The following is a 23,844-nucleotide window of genomic DNA, read 5'->3' as shown; positions in this document are numbered from 1 at the left end:
TGCTGAAAGTGGCATTGTGTTAAGATGGCTATAGATTGACAAATACTGTTTGTACCAGCTATGCGGATTCCAAATACCAGCTGATAACAAGAAAAATAACTCATATAATGTCAAATAGTTGTCAATGTCTAAAGAGCTACCATATTCAATGGTTTAGTTATTGGCCAGGCAAAAAAAAAAAAAAAAAAAAATATATATATATATATATATATATGTATATATATATATATATATATATATATATATATGTATATATATATGTGTATATATATATATATACATAGTTAAGTTATGGTGCATAAAAGTGACAAAAACCCTCCACAGCAAAGCATATAGCAAAGGAAATATAACTGTATGCTCATTTGCATGTCTTAGGCAGGTCTGCAACCCCGCCTTTCCCCATTATCACCCAGCAGACCGCACTTCCACTGCAGCAAGGGATTCTGGGAAATGACATACAAATGAGCACACAGTGCCACTTTTTGCTTCAAAACCATTTTAAACATGGTTCCCTATAGGCTTAAGCTTGCTGCATGGTCATAGCTTTAAGCACAGCCAGGGTTAAGATGCATAGCCAGTAAACCCACCCACAGACAGCTGTTTCGACCTTAATATATATATATATATATATATATATATATATATATATATATATATATATTTTTTTTTTTTTTTTGGTAGAATAATGCAACTTGCAACAATAAAAATGCTATTGAAGTCTATCTCTGATATGGATTATGGCAATGATGTCAATGGCAGACAACACGTGATCATGGAGTGATATCTGGTATGGAGGTTGTGAATCCCCAGCAGATGAGGGCACAGACACTGTGCCTGTGGCAGCCAAAACCAAAACTTAAAGGTTCCATTTACGGTCAGACCTCAGCAAGGACAGATTCAGGGAAGAGGTGACAAACAGCAACGATACTTTAACCCTTCAATACCAGGGAATAACCAGTCCCCTCAAACAGCAAAGAGGTTAAACAAATTCCAACAATGATCTTCATCGTATGAACCGATCCTATCCTAAACTAGAATGTCACCGAAACGATACTGTATATTTAATGCAGGAAATAATTCCAATTTTAGCATGTAATCTCTTTAGCCCGGTATACGTTATCTGCACTAATAAGCACAGTTTCGGTCTCAGGGTCCCCACAAGCACCAGAGCTCAGGGCTTTTATTTACAATAACCCAGAGAAGTCATTCCCCTTTGTTTTGAGTTTCACTGGTACATTAGAGGTTCCTATATCACCAGACATCACAAGTGTGATAAATGCCATAGACTCTGCAATACCGCTGCTTTTGTTTTTAGTTTAGTACGGTATATGGAGTAGTACTACTGTTTTTTTGTTTGTTTTACAAACTTTTTTACCTCAATCAAGGTCTTAAAGCGTCATTCCTGGTGTCACCAAATTTTCTTTGTGGTGGGACGGGGGGTTAATAAATGCAGCACATAAATACCTTTAATGAGCAATAATTATCTAAGCTGCTGATTGATCTGTTCTCGTGATCCTGCTTGTGGCTTCACGTAATTGCTGCCTTTCAAGCTATCCTGCAGCTAGTGGAGCGCAACAACTACAATATAACCGTACATTACTAAGGGTAACATTGTGTATTGTTACAACTTTCACCTCGGCCTCCTGCTGCGAACACTGCAAGAGATCTAATTGTCAGCATTTGTTACCAACGCTCAAAAAGAGGTGTGCCAGCCAACTGCTGTAGAAGCCAAAGGGGGCTCACGATATTAAAACGTATTAAAAATGGCATTAAGAGTTGGAAGAAAAAGATGCAGTAATAGTGCAGAACCGATTTATTTAAAAAAAAAAAATGCATGTGTGTGTAATGTCTCTATGACGTCTGTAATACTCCCTTAATGAAGTGGGGATTTATTTATTTATTTTTTACGAAAAACCACAAGAGTCAAAGAGACTTTCTCGAAATCAGGTGACTGAACTACCGTTATCTTGTTAACCCTTTCACTGAATCTCAGGCACTACAGTGTACAGCATAAAAAGTGCCACCTTATAGCGCTCGCTGTACATCATGGTCTGTTGCTTGTTTATTAGGGGCAGTCCGCCGGGTGGGGCCCTGTCACTTCCTGTCCGGCTGCCGGAACCCGGAAACAAAATCGCTCACCAGAGCGGTTCTCTGATCAGTCAGCGCTAGCGGATCCGTGGCCACAGTGGTGGCAGGGCCCTCTGGCACTGAAGGGGGTTAAGGTTTAGTGGCCCGATATGCTGTTTGTCATTTCCAGCGCACTTTGTTTCGTTAGTTAGGTATCAGCATGCAGGACGTGCGCTTGTACAAACAAGACATGATTGACCATTCCCAGGGCTAAGGCACATCTGAAATTCCCTCTGCCGTGCTGCGGCAGAGCACTCCACTTAATCAAGTAACCTTTCTACAATTCATAGGCCCATAGATCCGGAAATCACAAGGTATATATTGAACGCAGCAATGTCACTTCGGCAGAGGAATCACAATGAAAAATCAAAGCGAGGGTGAGATGCCTATTTCGGAGTTGGATAAAAAAAAGTTAGTCTTGTGAATGACGATCTTCCAGGCTGCAATGTATGAGATGTTACTTTAAAAGTGATAGACCTTCTAACAAGGAGGATAAGGTTTGCAATCAAGTAAAAGAATGCACCCTTGGGCAAAAGCCATGCTGATTGTGTCAAATGGCCCTTAACTGGTTTTTATTATTTTCCCAGGGAATATACATTGTGTTGATATGTGGTACGCTGCACTCGTAGCATTAGAGGCTATAGTTATATGGAACAAATCAGACAGAGTAAAAAAATAATAACTATAAATAACGTTTTCAGATACAGAGTGTTGATCCACGGGGGATCAGAAAAATGTCCCTAAATATTGCATTCAATGGGGGTTTAGAAGGAAGATAGGACTATATAAGTCCTTGAGATATAATGTCTCTCTTGTAGCAGTTGTGTGACCGAACGATCAGCTATACTCTAAAACTGCTCCGAATACGGCCACAAAATAATCATTTTAAAAAAAATTACATTTTAAATTAAGTTTCCCCCAGGAGCTGAATTGTTGGTACACTGAGCATTCATTTAACACACATATTAGGGTCATTTAGTAAAGTTTCACGGGTGTAAATGAGGATCAAATAAAACTGCACCAGATTTATGAAGTGAAAGATTACAATGGGATTTTCTTGATTGATAAATCTACTTTTGCTCTGGTCTTGCAGCCGAGAGACATTGATAAATGACCCCCCATTATAATCACCTCTGTTTTTCACCACCTAATTTTCCTTTATTGTTAATACAAGTGGGGGGGCTTTGATATCTCCGCGTACTTTTCCCAGCAACAATCTCTCTTGAAGTATGTAATGGGTGAGAACTAAGGCTAAGGCCCCGGTAACTCAGCTGCAACGCGCGCCCGCGAGATTGGCGGCGCGTGCAGCCGATTACCTGGTCTGCAGGGAGCTGCAGGAAGTGAGACCGGGGGGGGGGGGGGGTGGGGGAGTGACGGGGGCACAGCCATGACGTCACCCGGCAGGTTCGCCCTCATTGGCTGAACCGCCGGGGGGCGTGCCGTATCGCTCGAAGCGAGTCCTGCTCTCAATTCTATTGAGAGCAGGAGCAGCTCGCGCCTCAGCGCTGCGGGCCCCCCTCGCAGCAGGGGTCAAGCCCTAAAGAGTGACACATGGTGAGTGCTCATTTTTATGTCATTACCCAGAATCCCTGGCTGCAGTGGAAGCAGTGTATGCCAAGTGATCATGGGGAAAGACAGGGCTGCAAACCTGCCTGAGACTTGCGAATGTGCCCACAAATGGTATTTCTATTGGCTGTACCCTGTATTGTGGAGGGTTTCTGTCACTGGGTGGCAATGAGATACCGTACACCACTCTGCTGTGAATTTCTGTATTTCTATAACATCACATTTTATTAGTTTACGCTATATAACACAATTCAAAATACTACGTAGTCAACAATCTCTACCACTTTTGCCACAAGCAAATTCATGAAGGAATGAAGGAAGAATGCTTCAGAGATCAAAGTAACAAATGGATGTCAGTGGAATATAAAGACATACTTGTAAGGGTAACATGATCCTAGACCCAAGGAGCCACGGGGACAGGTGGGGAGAGAAGCTTGGGTATTTAAGGGGCATCAGCCTCTGACTTACCTCTCTCCTCAGCTCAAGTCTTTCCACCAAAATGTTCCCACCCACTCCCCTTGTGGTTTTAGTTGAGGGAGGAATCAGGGTGTTAAATGTTATTGTATGATGATGTGTAACCTGTTATCAAAATAAAAATATATATAAAATAAAAAATATACATATATATTTAACAAGGGTGTATGGTAAAGATTTGGAGGTGTTATATTATGTGTCACTGGTTCGGGACTGGTCAGTTCTGCCCCGGTGGTGAAATGGGGAGGTGTGTGAGGGGTCCAACAAGGAGCGCCCTTGGGTCAGGGCCAAGTACAATCGACCTAGGGGTGTACTCTGATTTTCGACCCCAGGTGTTGCGAACCAGGAGTGCCTACTGGGTGACATAGCGGCGGTGAGCACTGATTGTGGTTGAGCTGGTGGGGCCACTTTCTGACCATGTCCAGGAATTATTATTTAGTTAATAAAAGCTGTTATTATTTTATTAATACGGGCTGTGGACATTTGTACCCAACGAAGGTGATTGTGTTTATTGTGATTGGGTGAGGAACAAAATGGTGGAAGTTGAGGGTGCAAAGGTCAAGAGTTCTGTATTCAGAGCTCTACAAAGTATCACAAGGATGAAGCCCAAGAAATATTAGTCTGCTCTAAAGCATAAAACTTTATTCTATCCACAAAGCACCAGAAAAGCTAAAACTTCCATTTCAAATAGCCAAGCCTTTGTGTAGATGTGCAGAATGAAACATAGGTCTGGGAAATGAACAGGCCAGCGATTCCACATAACTAAGAGGAACGCATTAACAGGTGGGCAGCGGGTCACAAATCTTGTGATTAGATTCCTTGCAGCCTTGGATACCATTAATTGGACCGAGATAAACGCAGCGCAGAGATGTTGCTGCTCTTGAGTTCGCAAGGCCAGATTACCAATAAAACTACTAGAGAGCTCTTGATTATAATCAATACCTGCTGATTTTGTGTTCTCCAGTGAACATATTTCTTAATGTAATTATGTGTTTACCACATTTTCAAGGTTTTGATGTTTTTAGCAACTTGTAATGATGATCTGTTGTGTGCCCCGTTATTATTATTACAGCACGTATTGTGCTGCTGTAATAGTCATTCTTTGCAGCAGACTCTGAATGTTTAAGCCAAGGGTAGCCAACTCCAGTCCTCAACGGGACAAGTTTTCTGGATATCCCTGCTTCAGCACAAGTGGCTCCATCCGTCTTCGACTGAACCACCTGTGCTGAAGCAGGGTTATCCTGAAAACTTCCCCTGGTTTAAGCTATATGTACTGTTCCAAGGATCACACGTAGAAACACTTGCTTCCCTTTTAGCAGGTAAAGGAAAAACAATCCATATGTGTTATTTATACAGTAAATATAATATATATCATACAGTATACAGTATAAAGTTTTCAAAGTTGTTTGAGATATCTCCACAATCAATCAGCTAATAACAGTGCAGACCTCATCTCCAGACAAACAGAGCCATTTGTGAGTTTGTACACTGTCTGTGAGAGATGATATAAAAGCAGTATTGAAGGTCAGATATGAGTTATGGATTCTTTCCCTTTTAACCTGCTAACCTGAGCACACAGTGTTTGGTGTGCGCGGGTGTAACAGGGGAGTCTGCTAAGGATGTGGTGTACTTAAGTGTGCAAGTTAACGCCCACGTTTTCAGGGCGGATCTCCATTTGAGATGGTAGCATGTCTTTGCAGTAGGTGAACATGTGTCATGGCCCAGTACATCCTCTACTGACCCTGAGCAGGATAATATATCTCCCTAAGGCTTAGGTGACAGAACAGGGTGATCCTTGGCCAAATCTAGAGAGTAATAGCAATGCTGAATTAAAGGTGCATTTAGAAATGTAGGAAGAGAAGTAATCTGGATTAATGGGGCCTCTTGGCAATCCATCTGGGGTACATTGGTATGGGAGTCCAATTAATGGTCTTGGTAAGTCTGAAACCTAGCTGTTTTATTTCACCATGAACTCCCCACCACTATGGAGCCTTCTGAAATGTAAGAAGTTTCATCTCAATTGCGGAAACTGTTGCTATCATTAGGTATTGATGTTTAACTTTTTATATCCCTTACTGTATTATTACTGTTCTGTATAAAATATAAAGTAAGGCCTATTGGATTTGTGGGTAAGAACCCTCCATCGTATACTTGATTGCTCTATCATCCCTCCGGGTCTCATTAGTTTAATGACTGTACATTGGTGCGTGTACTGTATCACTTGCAGATATTCACAAACTACGAAGACGAAGTCAATCCAAATGGAATAGACTTCTGTGTACTTCTTGCTGGTTTAATGTAGGTAAAAAAAAAAAATTCTAAGAAAAGAGCTGGGGAACACTTTAGATTCAGGGTTAATGTCATTTTGCTGACCAGAGATCTCCGGTTTATGGTTGTTAGCTGTTAGACACTTAATTCTAGCTGGAGGCAGAATGTTGAAGAATATGATAGATTAGTTTGCGATTGACCGGCACAGGATTATAATGGCTTTTAGCAATGCACCGAATGCAACAACGTAAATGTAGAGAGTTAACCCTTCAATTTCCTGCGCCCGTTGATCTGCGCATGGCATATCAAACGTAGCTTTATCTAAACACAGATGTAGCTTCGATATACTTTGTTGGCCGTGACAGTTAAGATCAATATTGGAGACCAAATGGCAGCCGTAAAAGGGCGATGTCCGTCAGTATTTCTCTGACTAACTGCGCTTATCTGAGGCTCTCATGCTTCACTGAGTGAAAATACAGCCATTGATCTTGCTGTCACTGCTCTCATTCCTTTTACATCAAACAACATTTTTCACCATTGAGTTTCAAAGCATCCAATCTTTTTCTTCTTTTCAAATAATCACCATCTTGTAACTCTCACATGAATAGATTTACAAAAGCACTGTTTTACCGCGCCTGTGTTAAACCGCGTTTGTAACTCTAAGCCCATACAACAAGCAGCCTTTAGCTGAAGCATATGTAAAACAATATCAAAGCACGGTGGCACGTTCCTTGCCGGAACAATCAGTAGGGGTGATCGCGTCTTTCAACTCTGTGTGATTGAGTCATTGGCCAGAACCACAAAGTTCCTTTGTCACCAAACAGGAAGCTGATCTAACGCAGGGATGCGCAAACTGCCTGCGCTATGCCCTCCATGCCTGCTCTCCCCCCCGTGTCGCTCCCCTCCTTAACTCTAATGCAGCGAAAAATGACGCAGCGGGGTCATGTGACGTCATGTCACGTGACCCGCGTTGGCATTTGATGCCGCATCTGCATGGCAGCAAGCGTCAAATGATCCTGCGGGGTCATGTCCCATCACGTCACATGAACCCGCAGCGTCAATTGACGCCGCGTTGCCATGCAGACGCGTGGACTGAAGCTACGTAAGTGAATTACAGAGGCGTCGCGCTCTCAGCGCGGGGCCTCTGTAAACGGCGCGCCCTCCAAGAAAGTCTGAATTTGCGCACCCCTGATATAACGTAAGGCCGTGGTAAGGCAGTGTAACGTTAAGCCCTGTTTTCTTCTACAAAGAGTCAGATTTATGCTATAAAAACATAAAGGGAGACAACCTTTTTAAATAAATTCAATAAGAGAGATGTGATGTTCTGTATCCTTCCACTTGGACCCCGGGGTACTATAAATACACTATTACAAGTTGAAGATCTGAGACACAAGGACACAGAGCGATCTGCTTACTGAACTGTACGTCTTCAGCATCATGCCATTTGTCTCATCATATATCAACAGGTCTAATCTCCATCTGCAAATGACGCAGCAGATTGCTAGAGGAAAATTAATATGATTTATTTACACTGAGCGGGCTAATTATTTTAAAATGGTGTTTTCTTTATTACACGGAAAGTAGACTTGCAATGCAGTCATTACATAATTATCTTTCCTCACTTGTCTATTAGATTTTTATATTAATCACTGGGAATCTTCACAGTGACAATGTTTCACTTGGATGTTCCAATCGTACACTGTTTACAAAAAGAACCCCATCTCTGCAGGGAGGGCCAAGGAATAGAGGTGCTGCAATGACAAACTATGACGGCACATTTAACCTTTCCAGGATAAAGACCGGAAACGCCAGACTTGGAGACTGAAGTGATTTAACCTTTAAGTGCTGGGGCTCAGGCGGCAGCAGCACCAGTGCCACCGGACGTCCGGCACTTCTGGGTCACGCGATCACATGACCGCGCCGGGCCTCTGTTGCTAAAAACAGAAGTGGAAACTTTACTTCCATTTCAATCCAATGATCAAGTGCCTAGGACGGAACTGGTTTATCATTGGGACACTGTAAAGGCTCATGTAAATACAGTGTGGCTAACCTGGCTCCATGTCGCGAGGCTTTGGGCCCATCCATGAGTTTCAACTCTAAGCCCACCAGTAAAAATCCAGTATTTCTACTCCTAATATAGATAATAGATCCAAGGATACAGATACTGGTAATATTTCACATATAGAGTGCACCACATATAGCCATACCGGCCAGCTAACCCCAAGTAAAGATCCAGGACGATCTTTCTTCAAATCTTACTCAGTTGTATAATATTTATTTTTCAAAGGCCAGAAAATGGGAATACAGAACCAGGACTGGTGCATTTTCATATTGTGCATCTGGGGACAGTTGACTGGTATGAATGGAGATTTAACTGGGTAGGTTGTCCTCTATGATTGTCTGTTTGTGACACAATCTCTCTTAAAGCAGCAGTCCAAGCTACCATTTTTTAAAAAAAATATGTGCAATCAATACAATGATAACTAATTAGCTAAGTTGTTGATTGATCCATTATCGATCGGCGAAGATTCGGCTCTGGGATTCACTAAATGGCTGTCAGTGCAGCAGAAGAGGACCAAAGGTGCAAAGTTCTGTGGGGAAGATCATGTGACCAGGCAGTCACTAGATACAATTGTGCACTGTTAGGCTGCGTCCATAGAGGGGGGATCCGCGTTCCTCCGCGCTGATGCTGAGGCTCGTCTGCGCAATCAGGAGCGAGCAGATGAGCCAGCGTGCGGGATCGGGAGGTGGGGGGAGGTGGGGCACTGACGTCACTGGGTCAATAGCCTGCAAAGCGCCGACGTCAACATCACGTCGCCAACATCACGGCGCCGTGACATTGGCGCTACTTTGCTCTGATTGGAGGTTTTCAGCCGACAGCGCACTCAGAAACAGGTTCTGCTGTCGGCTGAAAATCCCTGCGCCTCAGCACGCCTGCGGACGCTCGCGGGAGCCCCCTCTCAAGACATCCTCATTGAGGATGACGGGGCTCATCGCGGAGGGTCCGCACGGCTCAGCGCTGACTGTCCTTCTATGGACGCAGCCTTAGGCCTCGGCCATGCTTACTGCTTGCTGGCGGAGGCGCGCTGAGGCGCGCTCCCGCTCAGCACTGAGCCCCTACATCCGCAATTAGAGCGGCTTTAGTAGGGGCTCGCCTACGCTTCCGCAAGCGCGCGGAAGCGTAGGTCTTAGGGAATTTTAAAATTTCCCCGCTTGCCGGCGCGCAGGGCCGGTAAGGTGAGCGGTTCGCGCAATGAGGGCGAACCAGCTCCGTGACGCCACTGGCCCGCCCCGGCCCGCCCCCAGCCTGCCCCGGCCCGCCCCCTGACAGCACGCAGGGAAAGCACCCGCAAGGCCAGGGAAAGCACCCGCTTTCCCTGAGCCTCAGCGCGCCTCAGCACGCTAGCGGGGAGCCTGGCCGAGGCCTTAGAGAGAGGGCAGCGCTCAAAAACGGATGTGCCACAGTCTGTTTCAGAAGAGGAAGGGGAGGTGACTTTGCAAATGGTTGTTATTGAACAAAAAATGCTTGTTACAATATAATACACTAAAAATTTAATTTAGAGTTGTTTCGGAACAAAAATCCTACAAGTATTTTCTCATAGTACAGAACCGATTTTAATAAAAGAAAACACACATGTAGAATATTGCTTGGTCTGCAGCTTTAAACATGTGGAGATATCTCAGCCTTTATTCCTCAAACACAGAACAAAAAAAAGAAACAAAGAAAAAGAATAACTGCAAATACATTGTTACATTTATTAGCACTTTACGGCCCGTGAATATAATCAGTCAAACAAAAGATCCTTTTCTCAGTCATTTCTTTATGGAAGATTTCGCCAACGGATTTCTCCCTTTGTTTATTAAACGCACACCAAATTGCAGACAGAAGAGCTAGATTTCTCCCCCTGGAAACAATTCTTTTCGAGGAGGCCTCGGCCATGATGAGATTTTTTTTTTTTTTTTTTAACAATTATCCAAATTGTCAATGATCTTGAGCATCGTTATATCTGTATGGGAAATAGTAAAAGTGTAATAGTAAACTAGATTGGATCCCTAAAGGATTGTACTCAGCAAAATGATTCCAGACAAGGGAAAACTTAGTCTGCTTGGGTATGTAAAATAGAACGGATTCTATTGCTTCTCTGTTGTTCTGAAATGGAAGAAGAACATTAACGAATGCAGCTTTACACACACAGTTCCCCTGATAGTCGCTTGATTTGTTACTGTCTGGATATATTTTCCCCAGTTAATTAAAGGTCCGTTCATTTGCAGTCCTGGTAACGAAACAGATCCCCGTGCTTTGCATAGGCTAATGTTATGGCTTCACTTTTAAAACAGAAACACCTACCCCCCCCCCCCGCCAAGCCTATATTACAGGGGGGTGGCCAAACGCAATCATCAAGAGCCACCAAAAGGCCAAATATAAAAGCAGCAGTCCTAGTTGACGTTTTTTTAAAAAAAAAAAATTTTCCCCCCTTTAATATGTGCATCAATACAATCCACACAATGATAAGTAATTAGCTAAGTCGCCGATCGATCCGTTCTCTGGCGATTCGGGGGATTCACTAAATGGCTGTCAGTGCAGAAGAAGAGGACCACAGATACAAAGTTCTGCGGGAAAGATCATGTGATTAGGCAGGCACTAGATACAATTGGTGCACTGCTAGAGAGAGGGCAGGGTGCAAAAAGGGGTGTGCCAGAGCCTGTTTCAGAAGAGGAAGGGGTTGTGACTTTGTAAATGGTTGCTATAGAAACAACAATTCTTGTTAAATTATAATACATTAAAAAAATATCATTCAGAGTTTTGTTTTTTAAATGCTACAAGTATTTTCTCATAGTACAGAACTGATTTATATATATATATATATAAAAAAAATAAAAGCACATATAGGATATTGCTTGGTCTGCAGCTTTAAGGATATCCCTGCTCAGTCATTTTCATTGAGACACCTGTGCTGAAGCTGGGATATCTTTATAACCTGACCTGTTGGTGACTCTTGATGACCTGACCTGTTATACTTATTTAAAGCAGCAATCCTGCGGTCCTTTATTAATTTTTTTAACGTTATAGGTTTGAAGTAAGGGTCTCCTGTGCTGAACCGCATTAATTTCAGAACCAGGGACCCCCCCTGCTTCCCAAGTTTCTTACCTTCGTAGTGGATGTCGGCAGCAGCTCCGCTGAGCTGTGTGGGGCTATCAAAATGGTGTCAACCCTTGCGGCTTCCTATTGGCCAACATGATTGAGAGCTTTAAACCCGCAGAGCTGCTACCAGCACCTCCTACGAAGTTATTACTGGAAGCAAGGGGTCTCCAGAGCTGAAATTAACATGGTTCAGCTCCAAAGACCCCCTTCTTCCTACCTATTAAAAAAAATACAATGTTATTATCTTGCCCCCTGAGAATGTCCAGCTGTTTTGCTTTTGTTTAATGTTTTTAGTGTTAAAAATCATGACTTTTTAAATCTCCATGGCAACCTTTAGACTGCTCTGTCTGTGCAACCATTAGACTGCCAATGTGGACACGCACTCTGGTGCTGTAAAGGTTACCCCTTAAAGTGGTACCTGGTGCAGCACGGGCCAGGCATACCAGCGGCTTTATTGACATGAATACATGGGCGGATGCTGGTTTTCTAGGGGACGATTGGGCAGATTGGCCAGATTAAAACGGGAGTGAAGCTCCCTTCACGTCTATTGACATCAGCTGGGCGGGAGGGGCACACATGCGATCGCTACTAGGGCGAGCTGGTGCCGCCAGACCTCTGGCACTGAAAAGGTTAAAAGGGCAATATGCCCTATTAAGCCACCTTCTGTCATAAGGCATCTCCTTCTGCTGGAAGATCTTTCATCAGAATGGTCTATAACAGGAGTGGCAAACTCTTATCCGCAAGAGCCACCAACAGGTCAGATTTTAAGGATATCCCTGCTTCAGCACAGGTGGCCCAATCAGTGGCTCAGTCAATGACTGGGCCACTGATTGGGCCACCTGTGCTGAAGCAGGGATATCCTTAAAACCTGACCTGTTGGTGGCCCTTAAGCACTGGAGTTGGCCACCCCTGCCCTATAAAGTGTCTCCCATGCCAGTAAATGTCTCATGGCAGAAATTGCTCAGTAGAGTGGCACTGGAACGTTTATAAGATGTTTCTTATAAACCTTGCGTCTTTATTTAAAGTTGAAATGTTTCCATGCTAACCCGGGATCGTTATCTAACCGCTTTGTTGTAACGCTGTTTCTGATCTCACTGAGATATAATATGAATTGCCAGTGAGCCACGTTCAATATCACAGGATCTCTGATGCACTGTCCCCGTTTCAACGTGACGTTACACCGTGTCCCTGCTGCTTGACAAGATTGCAACCCCATTAAAAATCATGGTGCGGACGATCTTCCTGGGAGAAGAGATGACGACTTCACGGCATATTGTATAAAGGCCATTGTCAGAAACTCATTAAAAAATGAATCTCATCAGTTTAATCGCAAAATGAATGAGTCTGATCAATAGATCATTACAGGTTGGATTAAAAATTAAGTGCTTCAGAAATGGGAAAGACTGAAATAAAATATATTATAATATATTATGTAATGCTTCAGTTAGAGAAATCCCCACGGGGATTTATTTGGTTACAAAACAGGCCATTTTCAGTAAAGAAAGGGTAATACGGTCAAATGAGTAGACCCAACCATTAAGCCTTAGGCTGCGCTTCTAGTGCCAGCGACGCGTCATCGTGGCAGAACAAATGTATTGCCACCGTCGCGTGCGCTTATAGTAAGCGCGAAGCGACGGGAGCGACGCTGGCGGCGCGAATTTTAGAAGCCGTCAAATTTGATTTTTCAGAGGCTGACAGCCTCTGAACCAATCAAAGACCTGGTCGCCTGCAACGTCACCGGAAAGCGAATTACAACTTTCGCTAGCGGCGACGGCAACGGGTGAAGTCATCCATCGCGTCGCTCGCACTATAAGCGCGGCCTTAGTCTCACAACTGAACGAATCCCCTTCGTATTTCCAGGATTGCCTTCAAAGTAGGAGAAAGGTCTTCTTATCTGAGGTGGTGGATTCCGAAGCGGAGTTATCCGAAGCTTCTGCTTTTGGGGCTAGACCAGGGGGGCACAAACTTCTGGTGCTGCACCCCCCTTCACCCCCGCCCCCTGCATGCTCTCCCCCAGTGCTCACGCCCCCCTTTACTCACGTGACGTTGCCATGGAGATGCGTTGCCCGAAGCCGGCTGAATCACGGTAAGTGAGTTACAGAGGCCTCGCGCGGTCCCCTGGCATTTTATTTGAATGCCTTGTGGAAGAGCAAGGGGTCTCTGTAACCGCCGCTCCCCCCACCCCCAACAAAATCTCGCGCCCCCCAGTTTGCGCACTCTTGGGCTAGACCAAGTTACGTGTTTGGCCAATAGGCATTACAAAAGTGTATGGCCCCTATTACATACGCTATGATGCCCCTTCCCTGTGCAGGAGAAGAGTTCAGCTCCATTCAAATGAGTAACACTTACATTTGCAGCCCAGGGAAGTAGCTTCCTAGCACGTTAAGTACAGGCCCCATGTAACCGTTTAGGGGATTGACAACGTGTTATGATAGTGTTAATGGGAATTTTTACTTCTTAGTCATGCCTTGTTATTGTATTCCATTAAAAATGTTCACATCATTTTGACCCACCGAGCAACACAGACAAACAAAAATGTTATTATTATTATTATTAAAAAAACGTAATAAATGTAAGCCTTTATCTTTTTATGTAATATCCCGTTTGCCAATAAAAATCACCTAAGAGATATTTAAATAGACTGACGGCTTTAATCAGTGGGAAGCGTGACGCAGGCACATCTAATTCTGTCTGAACCACCACAGGATTCGGGAAGACACATATTTACTCAGCAGCGCTATTTAACCAGACAACTTTCAGCAGCGGACGAGCCCTGACGGTACCCAGCACTATTTAGTGAATATGGCCCAAAATGTTGGTATACGCAATATGTCTATTTTGATACTGTGCGGCCCCTACTAACCCTTTGAGCGCTGGAGGGGTCCCCAGCACCAGAGTCCCATGACCCCTCTAGCACTGCATGGTCACGTGACGTGGCAGCCCTTAACTGGGACACGGTAGAGGAGGAGTGGGAATGCAGGATGCGATATAAGAATGGCGTAGCCACTACATCATGAGGTCCTTGGGGTGCTGGGCCCCCTGAGGTAGTGACGATGTTCTTGGGGCTCCCAATGGCTTAAACGTGCGGTGCTCTTGTCAGGGAAGATGTTATTGCATCGACCTCTAGGCTGCTGAAGGCATTGATAATGTTCCCTTCATCCCCTAAGTCAGGCCTGTCCAACTCCAGTCCTTGAGGGCCGCAAACAGGCCAGGTTTTCTGGATATCCCTACTTCAGCACAGCTGGCTCAATTAGTGGCTCAGTATGACTGTGCCACTAATTGAGCCAGCTGTGCTGAAGTAGGGATATCAGGAAAACCTGGCCTGTTTGCGGCCCTTGAGGACTGGAGTTTGACAGGCCTGCCCTAAGTTCTTCAGAAATAAAGCAATCCCATCCTTCTTTAACATGATTGGAACGGAGTTAAACTGAGGGGAGGGCCAACTTCAGTCCTCAAGGGCCACCAACAGGTCAGGTTTTTAGGATATCCCTGCTTCAGCTCAATCAGTGGCTTTCATTTTAAAATAAGTCGAACAGAAACTCACTGCTGAAGTTACCAGTGTTTGTTCCGAATATTTAAATGTCTGTCTAACAGGAAGCTGCAAACTATGACGTTGTAGCTTCCTGCTGACCCACGGGATGCAGTAGATTTGACGGCCATTTTGTTTCCCTAGGCAGGAGAGAAAAAAAACACCGGTAACTTCAGTGGCAACCATCTGAGGACAGCAATCATTGGGGCTAAATATAGCGTGGTTTAGGACCTCCAGGTTTAAATCATTTTAAACATGAAATATATATATTAAAATAAAAACGAGTGCTGTGTTAAACTTGAACTCAAGGAGTTAATGCCATATCCGTACAGTAGTGAGAAATACCACCAGGAAATTACAAATTTATCTATTAAATAAATCATTTTGCCTGACTTAAGCCGGTTATGCTCGGGTTTTTTTTCTCTCCCAGTGACAGTCCCTGTCAGAGTTGCTAGATTGATGCTGGCATGTGGTGTCCTGTTACTGGGCTGAGATAAGCTGGAGCACTGAGGCCCCTCGGGCGACTGGGAGATAGAGAAACCTACACGCGTTGCAGAGGAGGAAGGAAACGGGGGGCTTTACTTCTCTTATTTATTTCCCGTTCTGTTCTACCAGATTACAAACTTTTCAGCAAAATCCGTCCTACTTCTATTTCCACTCGGAGGGTTTTTAGTCGACGGCTGTGCTGCAAAGTCGGCATTCGTTGTTTGAGAAGTTGCTGGGATAATGTGGAAGTGACGGAACTTTAGGTAGGCGGGAGAGCTCAGGAGAGAGGTCCCGGCGGGTTTGTGCCGCAGAAATTACCTTGGCAACATGAGTCACGTTGTCAACTCCGGCTGAAATAATGCTGACGCACGAGGCTACACCAGGGCTCTTAGAATAGCCGCCGTGGGCAAAATCCAGCCCGCAAAGGGTCCTAGTTACCCCTGTACGGGTTTCCCTGCTCATTTCACTGCGGTTCCGTGCAATTTTTATATGCTGAATATTCTCCATTTTGTTTTTTCAATGTCCATTAAAAATGTAAAACATTAGCGGCGGTTATGGTTGGTTCGGCAAACGTTGGGAAATGCGACATGTTCGAAATTTTGCGACACATTCGAATGGTGGCGGTATGTTTGCCCGTTGACAAGCACAGGCGGAAAACTACGGGTTAGATTAGGGGTGCACAACTGCAGTGCTCACGTCCCCCAACTTGTCAGGTTTTCAGGATATCCCAGCTTCAGGACAAGTGGCTCAATCAGTACCAGCTTCAGCACAGCTGACTCAATCAGTCCCTGCTTCAGCAGAGGTGGCTCAAGCAGTCCCTGCTTAAGCAGACGTGGCTCAAGCAGTCCCTGCTTCAGCACAGGTGGCTCAATCAGAGGCTCAGTATTTGACTGAGCCTCTGATTGAGCCACCTGTGCTGAAGCTGGGGTATCCTGAAACCTAACCTGCTGAGGGGGCTTGAGGACTGGAGCTGAGAACCCTTGGGATAGGATATTAATGACACATTCATTTTAAGAGAACAATTTAGTTCCTGCCACTGAACTTTAAAACACGCTCCTATTATTAATGTTGTCTTTTTTTTTACAAGATAGTAATAAACGTTCTGATTTCCCTTTGCCTGATGTTTACACTGCATCATTTTCACATTTCAGCTGGTAAATGTGTAGGCTTCTCACCTCTTTTGAGATGACTGCGTTATCTTGCAGAGATATCGTGCTGCAGTTTTATGATTTCTGACCAGTTTTAAAATGGTGGCCTTTTCCCCTTCAATTACCATCAATACATCCATTCGTTATTTTCTAATCTTCAATAAGAATTGACAACACCCGAATAGCACCCTCTCTATCCACCTTTAAGACCCACCTTAAAACACACCTGCTGACGAAGCATATGAGTAGCACTGTGGCTAATACTATACACCTGATACATAAAGCTTGGCCCCTTGCAGATGCACTTACCAGAACGCCCTCCTACTGTCTCTGTACGTTGGGCTAAGGTGTGTGTGTGTGTGTGTGTGTGTGTGTGTGTGTGTGTGTGTGTGTGTGTGTGTGTGTGTGTGTGTGTGTAAAACGGGCTGCTGCAGGGGGGGATAGGGGGTGGGTATGAAAAACGGGCTGGTGGGGGCTGCTGCAGGGGTGGGGGGGAGGTGTGTGCAAAAAACAGGCTGGTGGGAGGGTGGGGTGTAAAAAATGGGCTACTGCAGGGGTGGGGGGTGTAAAACGGGCTGCTGTGGGGTAGGGCAAACGGAGTGGTGTGGTAGGGGGAGAAGGGGTAGGGGGAGAAGGGAGGGGGGGGGAGAAGAGGGAGAGAGGGGGGAAAGAGGGAGAGGAGGTGGAGAAGGGAGAGAAGGGGGAAAAGAGAGGGGGAGAAGAGAGAGGGGGGAGAAGGGAGAGAGGGGGGAGGTATGAGGAGGGGAGGGGGGAGGTATGAGGAGGGGAGGGGGGTGTTATGAGGAGGTGAGGGGGGAGTTATGAGGAGGGGGAGATGTGGAGAGTGGAAGAGATGAGGAGGGGAGAGAGATGAGGAGAGGGAGATGCGGGGAGTGGAAGAGATGAGGGGCAGATGCGGGGAGTGGAAGATATGAGGAGGGGAGGGGAGAGATATGAGGAGGGGGAGATCCGGGCGAGGAAGAGATGAGGAGGGGGAGATGCGGGGAGTGGAAGAGGATGAGGAGGGGGAGATGCGGGGAGGGGAAGAGGAGGGGGAGATGCGGGGAGTGGAAGAGGAGGGGGAGATGCAGAGAGTGGAAGAGGATGAGGAGGGGGAGATGCGGGGAGTGGAAGAGGATGAGGAGGGGGAGATGCGGGGAGTGGAAGAGGATGAGGAGGGGGAGATGCGGGGAGTGGAAGAGATGAGGAGGGGAGGGGAGAGATATGAGGAGGGGGAGATGCGGGGAGTGGAAGATATGAGGGGGAGATATGAGGAGGGGAATGTATGAGGAGGAGGAGATGTGAGGGGGAGATATGAGAGGGAGATATGAGGAGGGGAGAGCTGTGTGTAGGTAAGTGGCTGTGTGTTTGTCAGTGTGTGTGTCACTGTGTGTGCACGTACAGTATATTGGGGAGGGAGGTTGAGTGGGGAGGGGAGAAAAATACATGGGGGGTGTAAGAGAGAGGGGGGAAGGAAAGGGTGACTGGGGAGTGTGAGGTGTGGTGAGAGTGAGGTGGTGTGTGAGAAGGGGGGGTTCTCGCAAGGCCGCCGAAACGTGGTTTCTGGGCCCCGGGAAAGCTGTCTGTGGCCCTGCATGGTAGTGATGTCACTGACTGCCACAAGGAGAACAAGAGACCCTATTTTGCAAAGTGTAATATACATACAAGGTCAGGAATGTCACATTTTTAAAATGTCTTAATTTTAATTAATGCCTACTTTTTTTATTTAATTTTAATTTATGTCAATTATTTATTTAATTTTAATTTGTTAATTATTTTAATTACACATACACACATACACGGTGAGGGAGCTGAGAGAGCGAGAAAGGGAGGGAAGGGGGGGAGACGAGAGTTTGTGTTATGTTAAGAATTGGAAATAAATACATTTTTGAAGTAGTAATCACCCCCTCCGAACAGGGCATTTTTGGCCAACAATGCCCTGGCTGTAAGAGTTGAAGGGCCCAATCAAAGCCCCCACCACTATACACAGAAACACACACTGCAGCCCCCACCTCTATACACACAAACACACACTGCAGCCAGGGTTGCCACCTTCTATTGAAGGCTAACCCGGAGATAACACATTTTTTTAGATCTATTTATTATATATTTATCTTGCCTTTGGCTGTATCCTCCCCCATCAAATTCCGTTAACATGGCTGCACGACGTCACGTAATGCACATTGCCATAACGACGAGACGCTCCATGACGTCACGCTGCATCAAGTTGACATGACAACGAGACGCATTATGGCGCCGAGGCATCACGTGATGCCACATTGTCATGGCAACATGTCACCGCCTGACGTCAGTGTCTCGTTGTCATGGCAACGGGGTGCGTCATGTGATGTAATTTGTTTTAAAAAAAATTTTATAAATGTGTCACGGTTTTTCAGTTTGAAAATCTGGTACCCTAACATTAATGGCGCTATATAAATAAGACATACATATATACAAAAGAAAGATGGTTTCAGTCCGAAAAACCTACACAAGTACAGCTGTAGCAGACGCTACATGGCTCCCGTGAAATCACGGGCCAGCGTTCACGTCACGTGTCAACATTAGTACTGTTGAAAACGATGGTTAAGGCAGGGGGTTCTCCAGTTCTAAAGCCCCCCCCAACAGGTCAGGTTTTCAGGATATCCCTGCTTCACGACAGATGGCTCAATCAGTGGCTCAGGGCTCTGGTTGAGACACCTGCGCTGAAGCAGGGACTGATTGCACCACCTGTGCTGAAGCAGGCTCCTCGACTCAGCCACTGATTGAGCCACCTGTGCCGAAGCAGGGATATCCTGAAAACCTGACCTGTTGGGGGGGGGGGGGGGGGTCCTTGAGGACTGAAGTTGAGAACTCCCTGTGTTAAGGAGATAATGTGTGTAAATCATGTGTGTGACTTTACTTGGATGGGTAATGACATCTGCCACATCTGTAGTTAAAACACAGTAACACTATTGACGTGAGTAGCATTTGCACACTTAACGGCTTGGCTGGGGCAGTGTATGAGACCAAGAATGTTTGTCTATTCCCCTGTGTGCTTCAACTTTCTCTTCACAATAATTTCAGCGGCAACAGGAAGGAGCCATTCAACCAACACCAGTGTGTGCTTTAAAATGAGCATGAACCTCAATTGCTGCTCTAAAAATAAAATAAAAGATATAATTCATCTTGCTCAGACAAACTACAAATTGTGACACCAGCCTACTGTTCATTGTATACAACCCAGCAACATAACCCTGAGAGCAACGGGTGAATACTGCTGCTACACACACACACACACACACACACACACCACACGCACACGCACACGCACACACATATACAGAAAATAAATATAATTCTAAAGTAGCATTTTATGTTCATGTAAGCGGTCGTATGACCTATAAAAGGTCATATTGAATATGACTCCACGTTTCACCTGAAATAGTGGGCAACACAAACATATTATTGGCCCAAAATGAATGAAGCTGCTGACCCCACTGGTCACTCAGTGCCACCTAATCTGTAGCAGTTAGACCAGTAATATGATATTATCACTTTGGTTAATCCTACAAGTAAATCAAATAGATTTTCTGTATACAGTGACTACTTTTAAGCTGTAGGAAGTATTCACTAAAGAAAATATAATGGTCCATATTTAGTAAGCCTACTCCTGCTACAGACACCGTACTATCTATCGACTTGAATAGGCTGAAAGCTGTGTACCAACTGCTTAGTATATATTGTCCAATGTGCTCTGTAAAGGCGAGACGAGAGGAACGATGCATATTGCACATATCAAAGGTAGCACGCTCCGTTTCTTCTTTAAACCCCCAATGCTGCTTTTAGGAGCCAAATAATAGAATTAGATCAGATGTAACGTACCTCTCCATGTGTCAGCGTCGCGGTGTTAAAGAAAGCCCGTTCCTACCCTGCAACACGCAGCTTCCTTCTCTGCAACTCCTCTTGTTGAGACAGAAACACTTTCAAGCCTTTCTAACACGGTTTGTCAGTTTCGGCCCAATTAGTCGGATTTCCAACCACAGCTACTGTGTCTACTAATTAAAAAAAAAAAAATATGACTTGGCTTTCTGCAAAGTGCAGGACTGTTGGACAACTCGAATTAGCCCAGCCCCCAGAAATGGTGAAATGAGAAGATCCGGTTCATTGGAGCGAGATGTGCTTTGGAAATCACATTGCACAACGGATATCCTGTGTTAAACATTTTTTTCCCCCCCAGACTACTAACGTTCTTTTTGTAGCCCATCGTGCGAGAGAACTGTTAACCCCTGCGGTGCTGCACGGACCTTCTACTTAACGCAGAAAAACTCCTACACTGGATTCCTTGTAGAAATCTCGCGTAGGTGGAGCTGAAGTATTTCACGTCTGCCGTAGTCCCTGCTCGAATAGGGGCTTATAACTTTTAGATTTGCAAATGTGGTTGCCAGGTGTGCAGTATTGAACCGGACTCTCCTGTATTTGGGCACTTTGTCCAGTAAAAAGTTAGAGGTAATATTGGACATGTATGTGTCCAGTATTACCTCTCTGGGCATGTATGTGTCCGGTATTACCTCTCTGGACATGTATGTGTCCGGTATTACCTCTCTGGGCATGTATGTGTCCAGTATTACCTCTCTGGAAATGTATGTGTCCGGTATTACCTCTCTGGAAATGTATGTGTCCGGTATTACCTCTCTGGAAATATATGTGTCCGGTATTACCTCTCTGGACATGTATGTGTCCGGTATTACCTCTCTGAACATGTATGTGTCCGGTATTACCTCTCTGGACATGTATGTGTCCGGTATTCACTCTCTGGACATGTATGTGTCCGGTATTACCTCTCTGGAAATGTATGTGTCCGGTATTACCTCTCTGGACATGTATGTGTCCGGTATTACCTCTCTGGACATGTATGTGTCCGGTATTACCTCTCTGGGCATGTATGTGTCTGGTATTACCTCTCTGGACATGTATGTGTCCGGTATTACCTCTCTGGACATGTATGTGTCCGGTATTACCTCTCTGGACATGTATGTGTCCGGTATTACCTCTCTGGACATGTATGTGTCGGTATTAGCTCTCTGGAAATGTATGTGTCCGGTATTACCTCTCTGGAAATGTATATGTGCGGTATTACCTTTCTGGACATAGTGACCTGACCGGCTTGGGGGGCCGCGGGATTTCCCTGAGCAGGGAAAGAACACGGCTGTTGCTATGGGGGCTCGGCAGCTTAATCCATCCTGATTGGCTGCTGATGGGTAATGCAGCCAATCAGGAGGAGGAGTCAGGAGCCTGGGGGTGGGGACAAGCAGAGGAGGAAAGAGCATGGAGTGGAGAGGCGTGTGTGTCGCACCTTTCACTATTGTGTCCAGTATTTAGGGAGATGCCGTCTGGCAACCCTATTTACACACCCAAACTACAACTGCTTTTTCATTTACGCATTGGCAAACCTTTATATTTAAAGAAAAAGAGATGCACTGTAGAGAATTGCATGCATGAATGTTTCTACAATATGGTCAGACACAAAGAGAGTTATGGTGAATAAAAAGTAACAAAAACCTTCCACCATAACTTTCTTTGTGTCTGCTTATAACCACTTAGCAGCTTCACATTGCGTAGCCAGTAACCAAACTTGCACCAATGAGACCCTACATGTCGAAACAGCTGGGACTCACTGTGAGTGCTCATTTGCATGTCATTACCCAGAATCCTTGGCTGCAGTGGAAGCACCTGTCTGAGACATGTGAATGTGCTCACAAGTGTTACATAGTTACATTGTAGATGAGGCTGAAAAAAAGACATACGCTCATCTATATCATCCTGGATGGCCCTCCGCCGCCTTAAACTAAACATGGCTAAAACAGAGCTCCTCATACTTCCTCCCAAACCTGGCCTACTACCTCCTTCCACATTACTGTTGGAACTACAATCATTCACCCAGTAGCCCAAGCACGCTGCCTAGGGGTCACGCTCGACTCCTCTCTCACATTCGCCCCTCACATTCAAAACATTTCTAAAACTTGTCGCTTTTTCCTCCGCAATATAACAAAGATACGCCCTTTCCTCTGTTGCTCGACTGCTAAAACCCTGACTCAGGCCCTCATTCTCTCCCGTCTTGATTACTGTAACCTCCTGCTGTCCAACCTTCCTGCCTCTCACCTGTCTCCCCTACAATCGATCCTAAATGCTGCTGCCAGAATAACTCTACTCTTTCCTAGATCTGTCTCAGTGTCCCCCCTCATGAAATCCCTCTCCTGGCTTCCGATCAAATCCCGCATCTCACACTCCATTCTTCTCCTCACTTTTAAAGCTTTACACTCTTCTGCCCCTCCTTACATCTCAGCCCTAATTTCTCGGTATGCACTCTTCAGACTCTTGCGTTCTTCTCAAGGATGTCTTCTTTCTACCCCCTTTGTATCTAAAGCCCTCTCCCGCCTTAAACCTTTTTCACTGACTGCCCCACACCTCTGGAATGCCCTTCCCCTCAGTACCCGACTAGCACCCTCTCTATCTACCTTTAAGACCCACCTTAAGACACACTTACTTAAAGAAGCATACGAATAGCACTGTGGATATTCTGAACACATGATACATTAACCTTGGCCCCCTGCAGATGCACTTACCACAACTCCCTCCTACTGTCTCTGTACGTTCTCCCTACCTATCAATTAGACTGTAAGCTCCTCGGGGCAGGGACTCCTCTTCCTTAATGTCTAAAGCACTTATTGCCATGATCTGTTATTTATATTATCTGTTATTTATTTGATTACCACATTTATTACTAATGTGAAGCGCTATGTACATTAATGGCGCTATATAAATAAAGACATACAATACAATACAAAATCTAGTTCAACCTATGCTAAATTTAGACAACAGATACTTTATCCTATATTTGTACTTACAGTATATTGATCTAGAGCAGTGATTTTCAACCGGGGTGCCACGGAACCACGGGGTTCCGCGAGCACCCCTCAGGGGTTCCGCGGCCGCCAGAGGGGGAGAGCTGGGATAACTCTCCCAGCTGTCCCTGGCCCGGCAGCATGGTGGCACCCCCACGCAGCAGTGATCTGGCAGCGGCAGCCAGCAACTCAATGCTCTTCCCTCTCCCTGCTTCTGCCATCAAC

At 45.2% G+C, this 23,844-nt stretch overlaps 1 protein-coding gene across 30 annotated transcripts in view; it reads right to left on the bottom strand.

Moving 5' to 3' along the window:
• Positions 1–23,844, bottom strand: part of CELF2 (CUGBP Elav-like family member 2) — a 392,945-nt gene that overhangs the window by 240,132 nt on the left and 128,969 nt on the right. The window contains exon 1 of one of the 30 annotated variants that reach the window (XM_075599454.1): positions 20,600–20,842. The exons of the other annotated variants lie outside the window; for them this stretch is intronic. Within the exon in view, the coding sequence (XP_075455569.1) occupies positions 20,600–20,607 (8 nt within the window). The 5' untranslated portion in view covers positions 20,608–20,842. Of the gene's footprint in view, positions 1–20,599; positions 20,843–23,844 lie in introns of those variants that run through there. 30 annotated transcript variants of the gene reach the window in all.

Source organism: Ascaphus truei, chromosome 5, assembly GCF_040206685.1.
Source record: "Ascaphus truei isolate aAscTru1 chromosome 5, aAscTru1.hap1, whole genome shotgun sequence".
Lineage (NCBI taxonomy): Eukaryota > Metazoa > Chordata > Amphibia > Anura > Ascaphidae > Ascaphus > Ascaphus truei.
The sequence above is the reverse complement of the archived record's forward strand: the minus strand, read 5'-3'. Positions and strand labels throughout refer to the sequence as shown.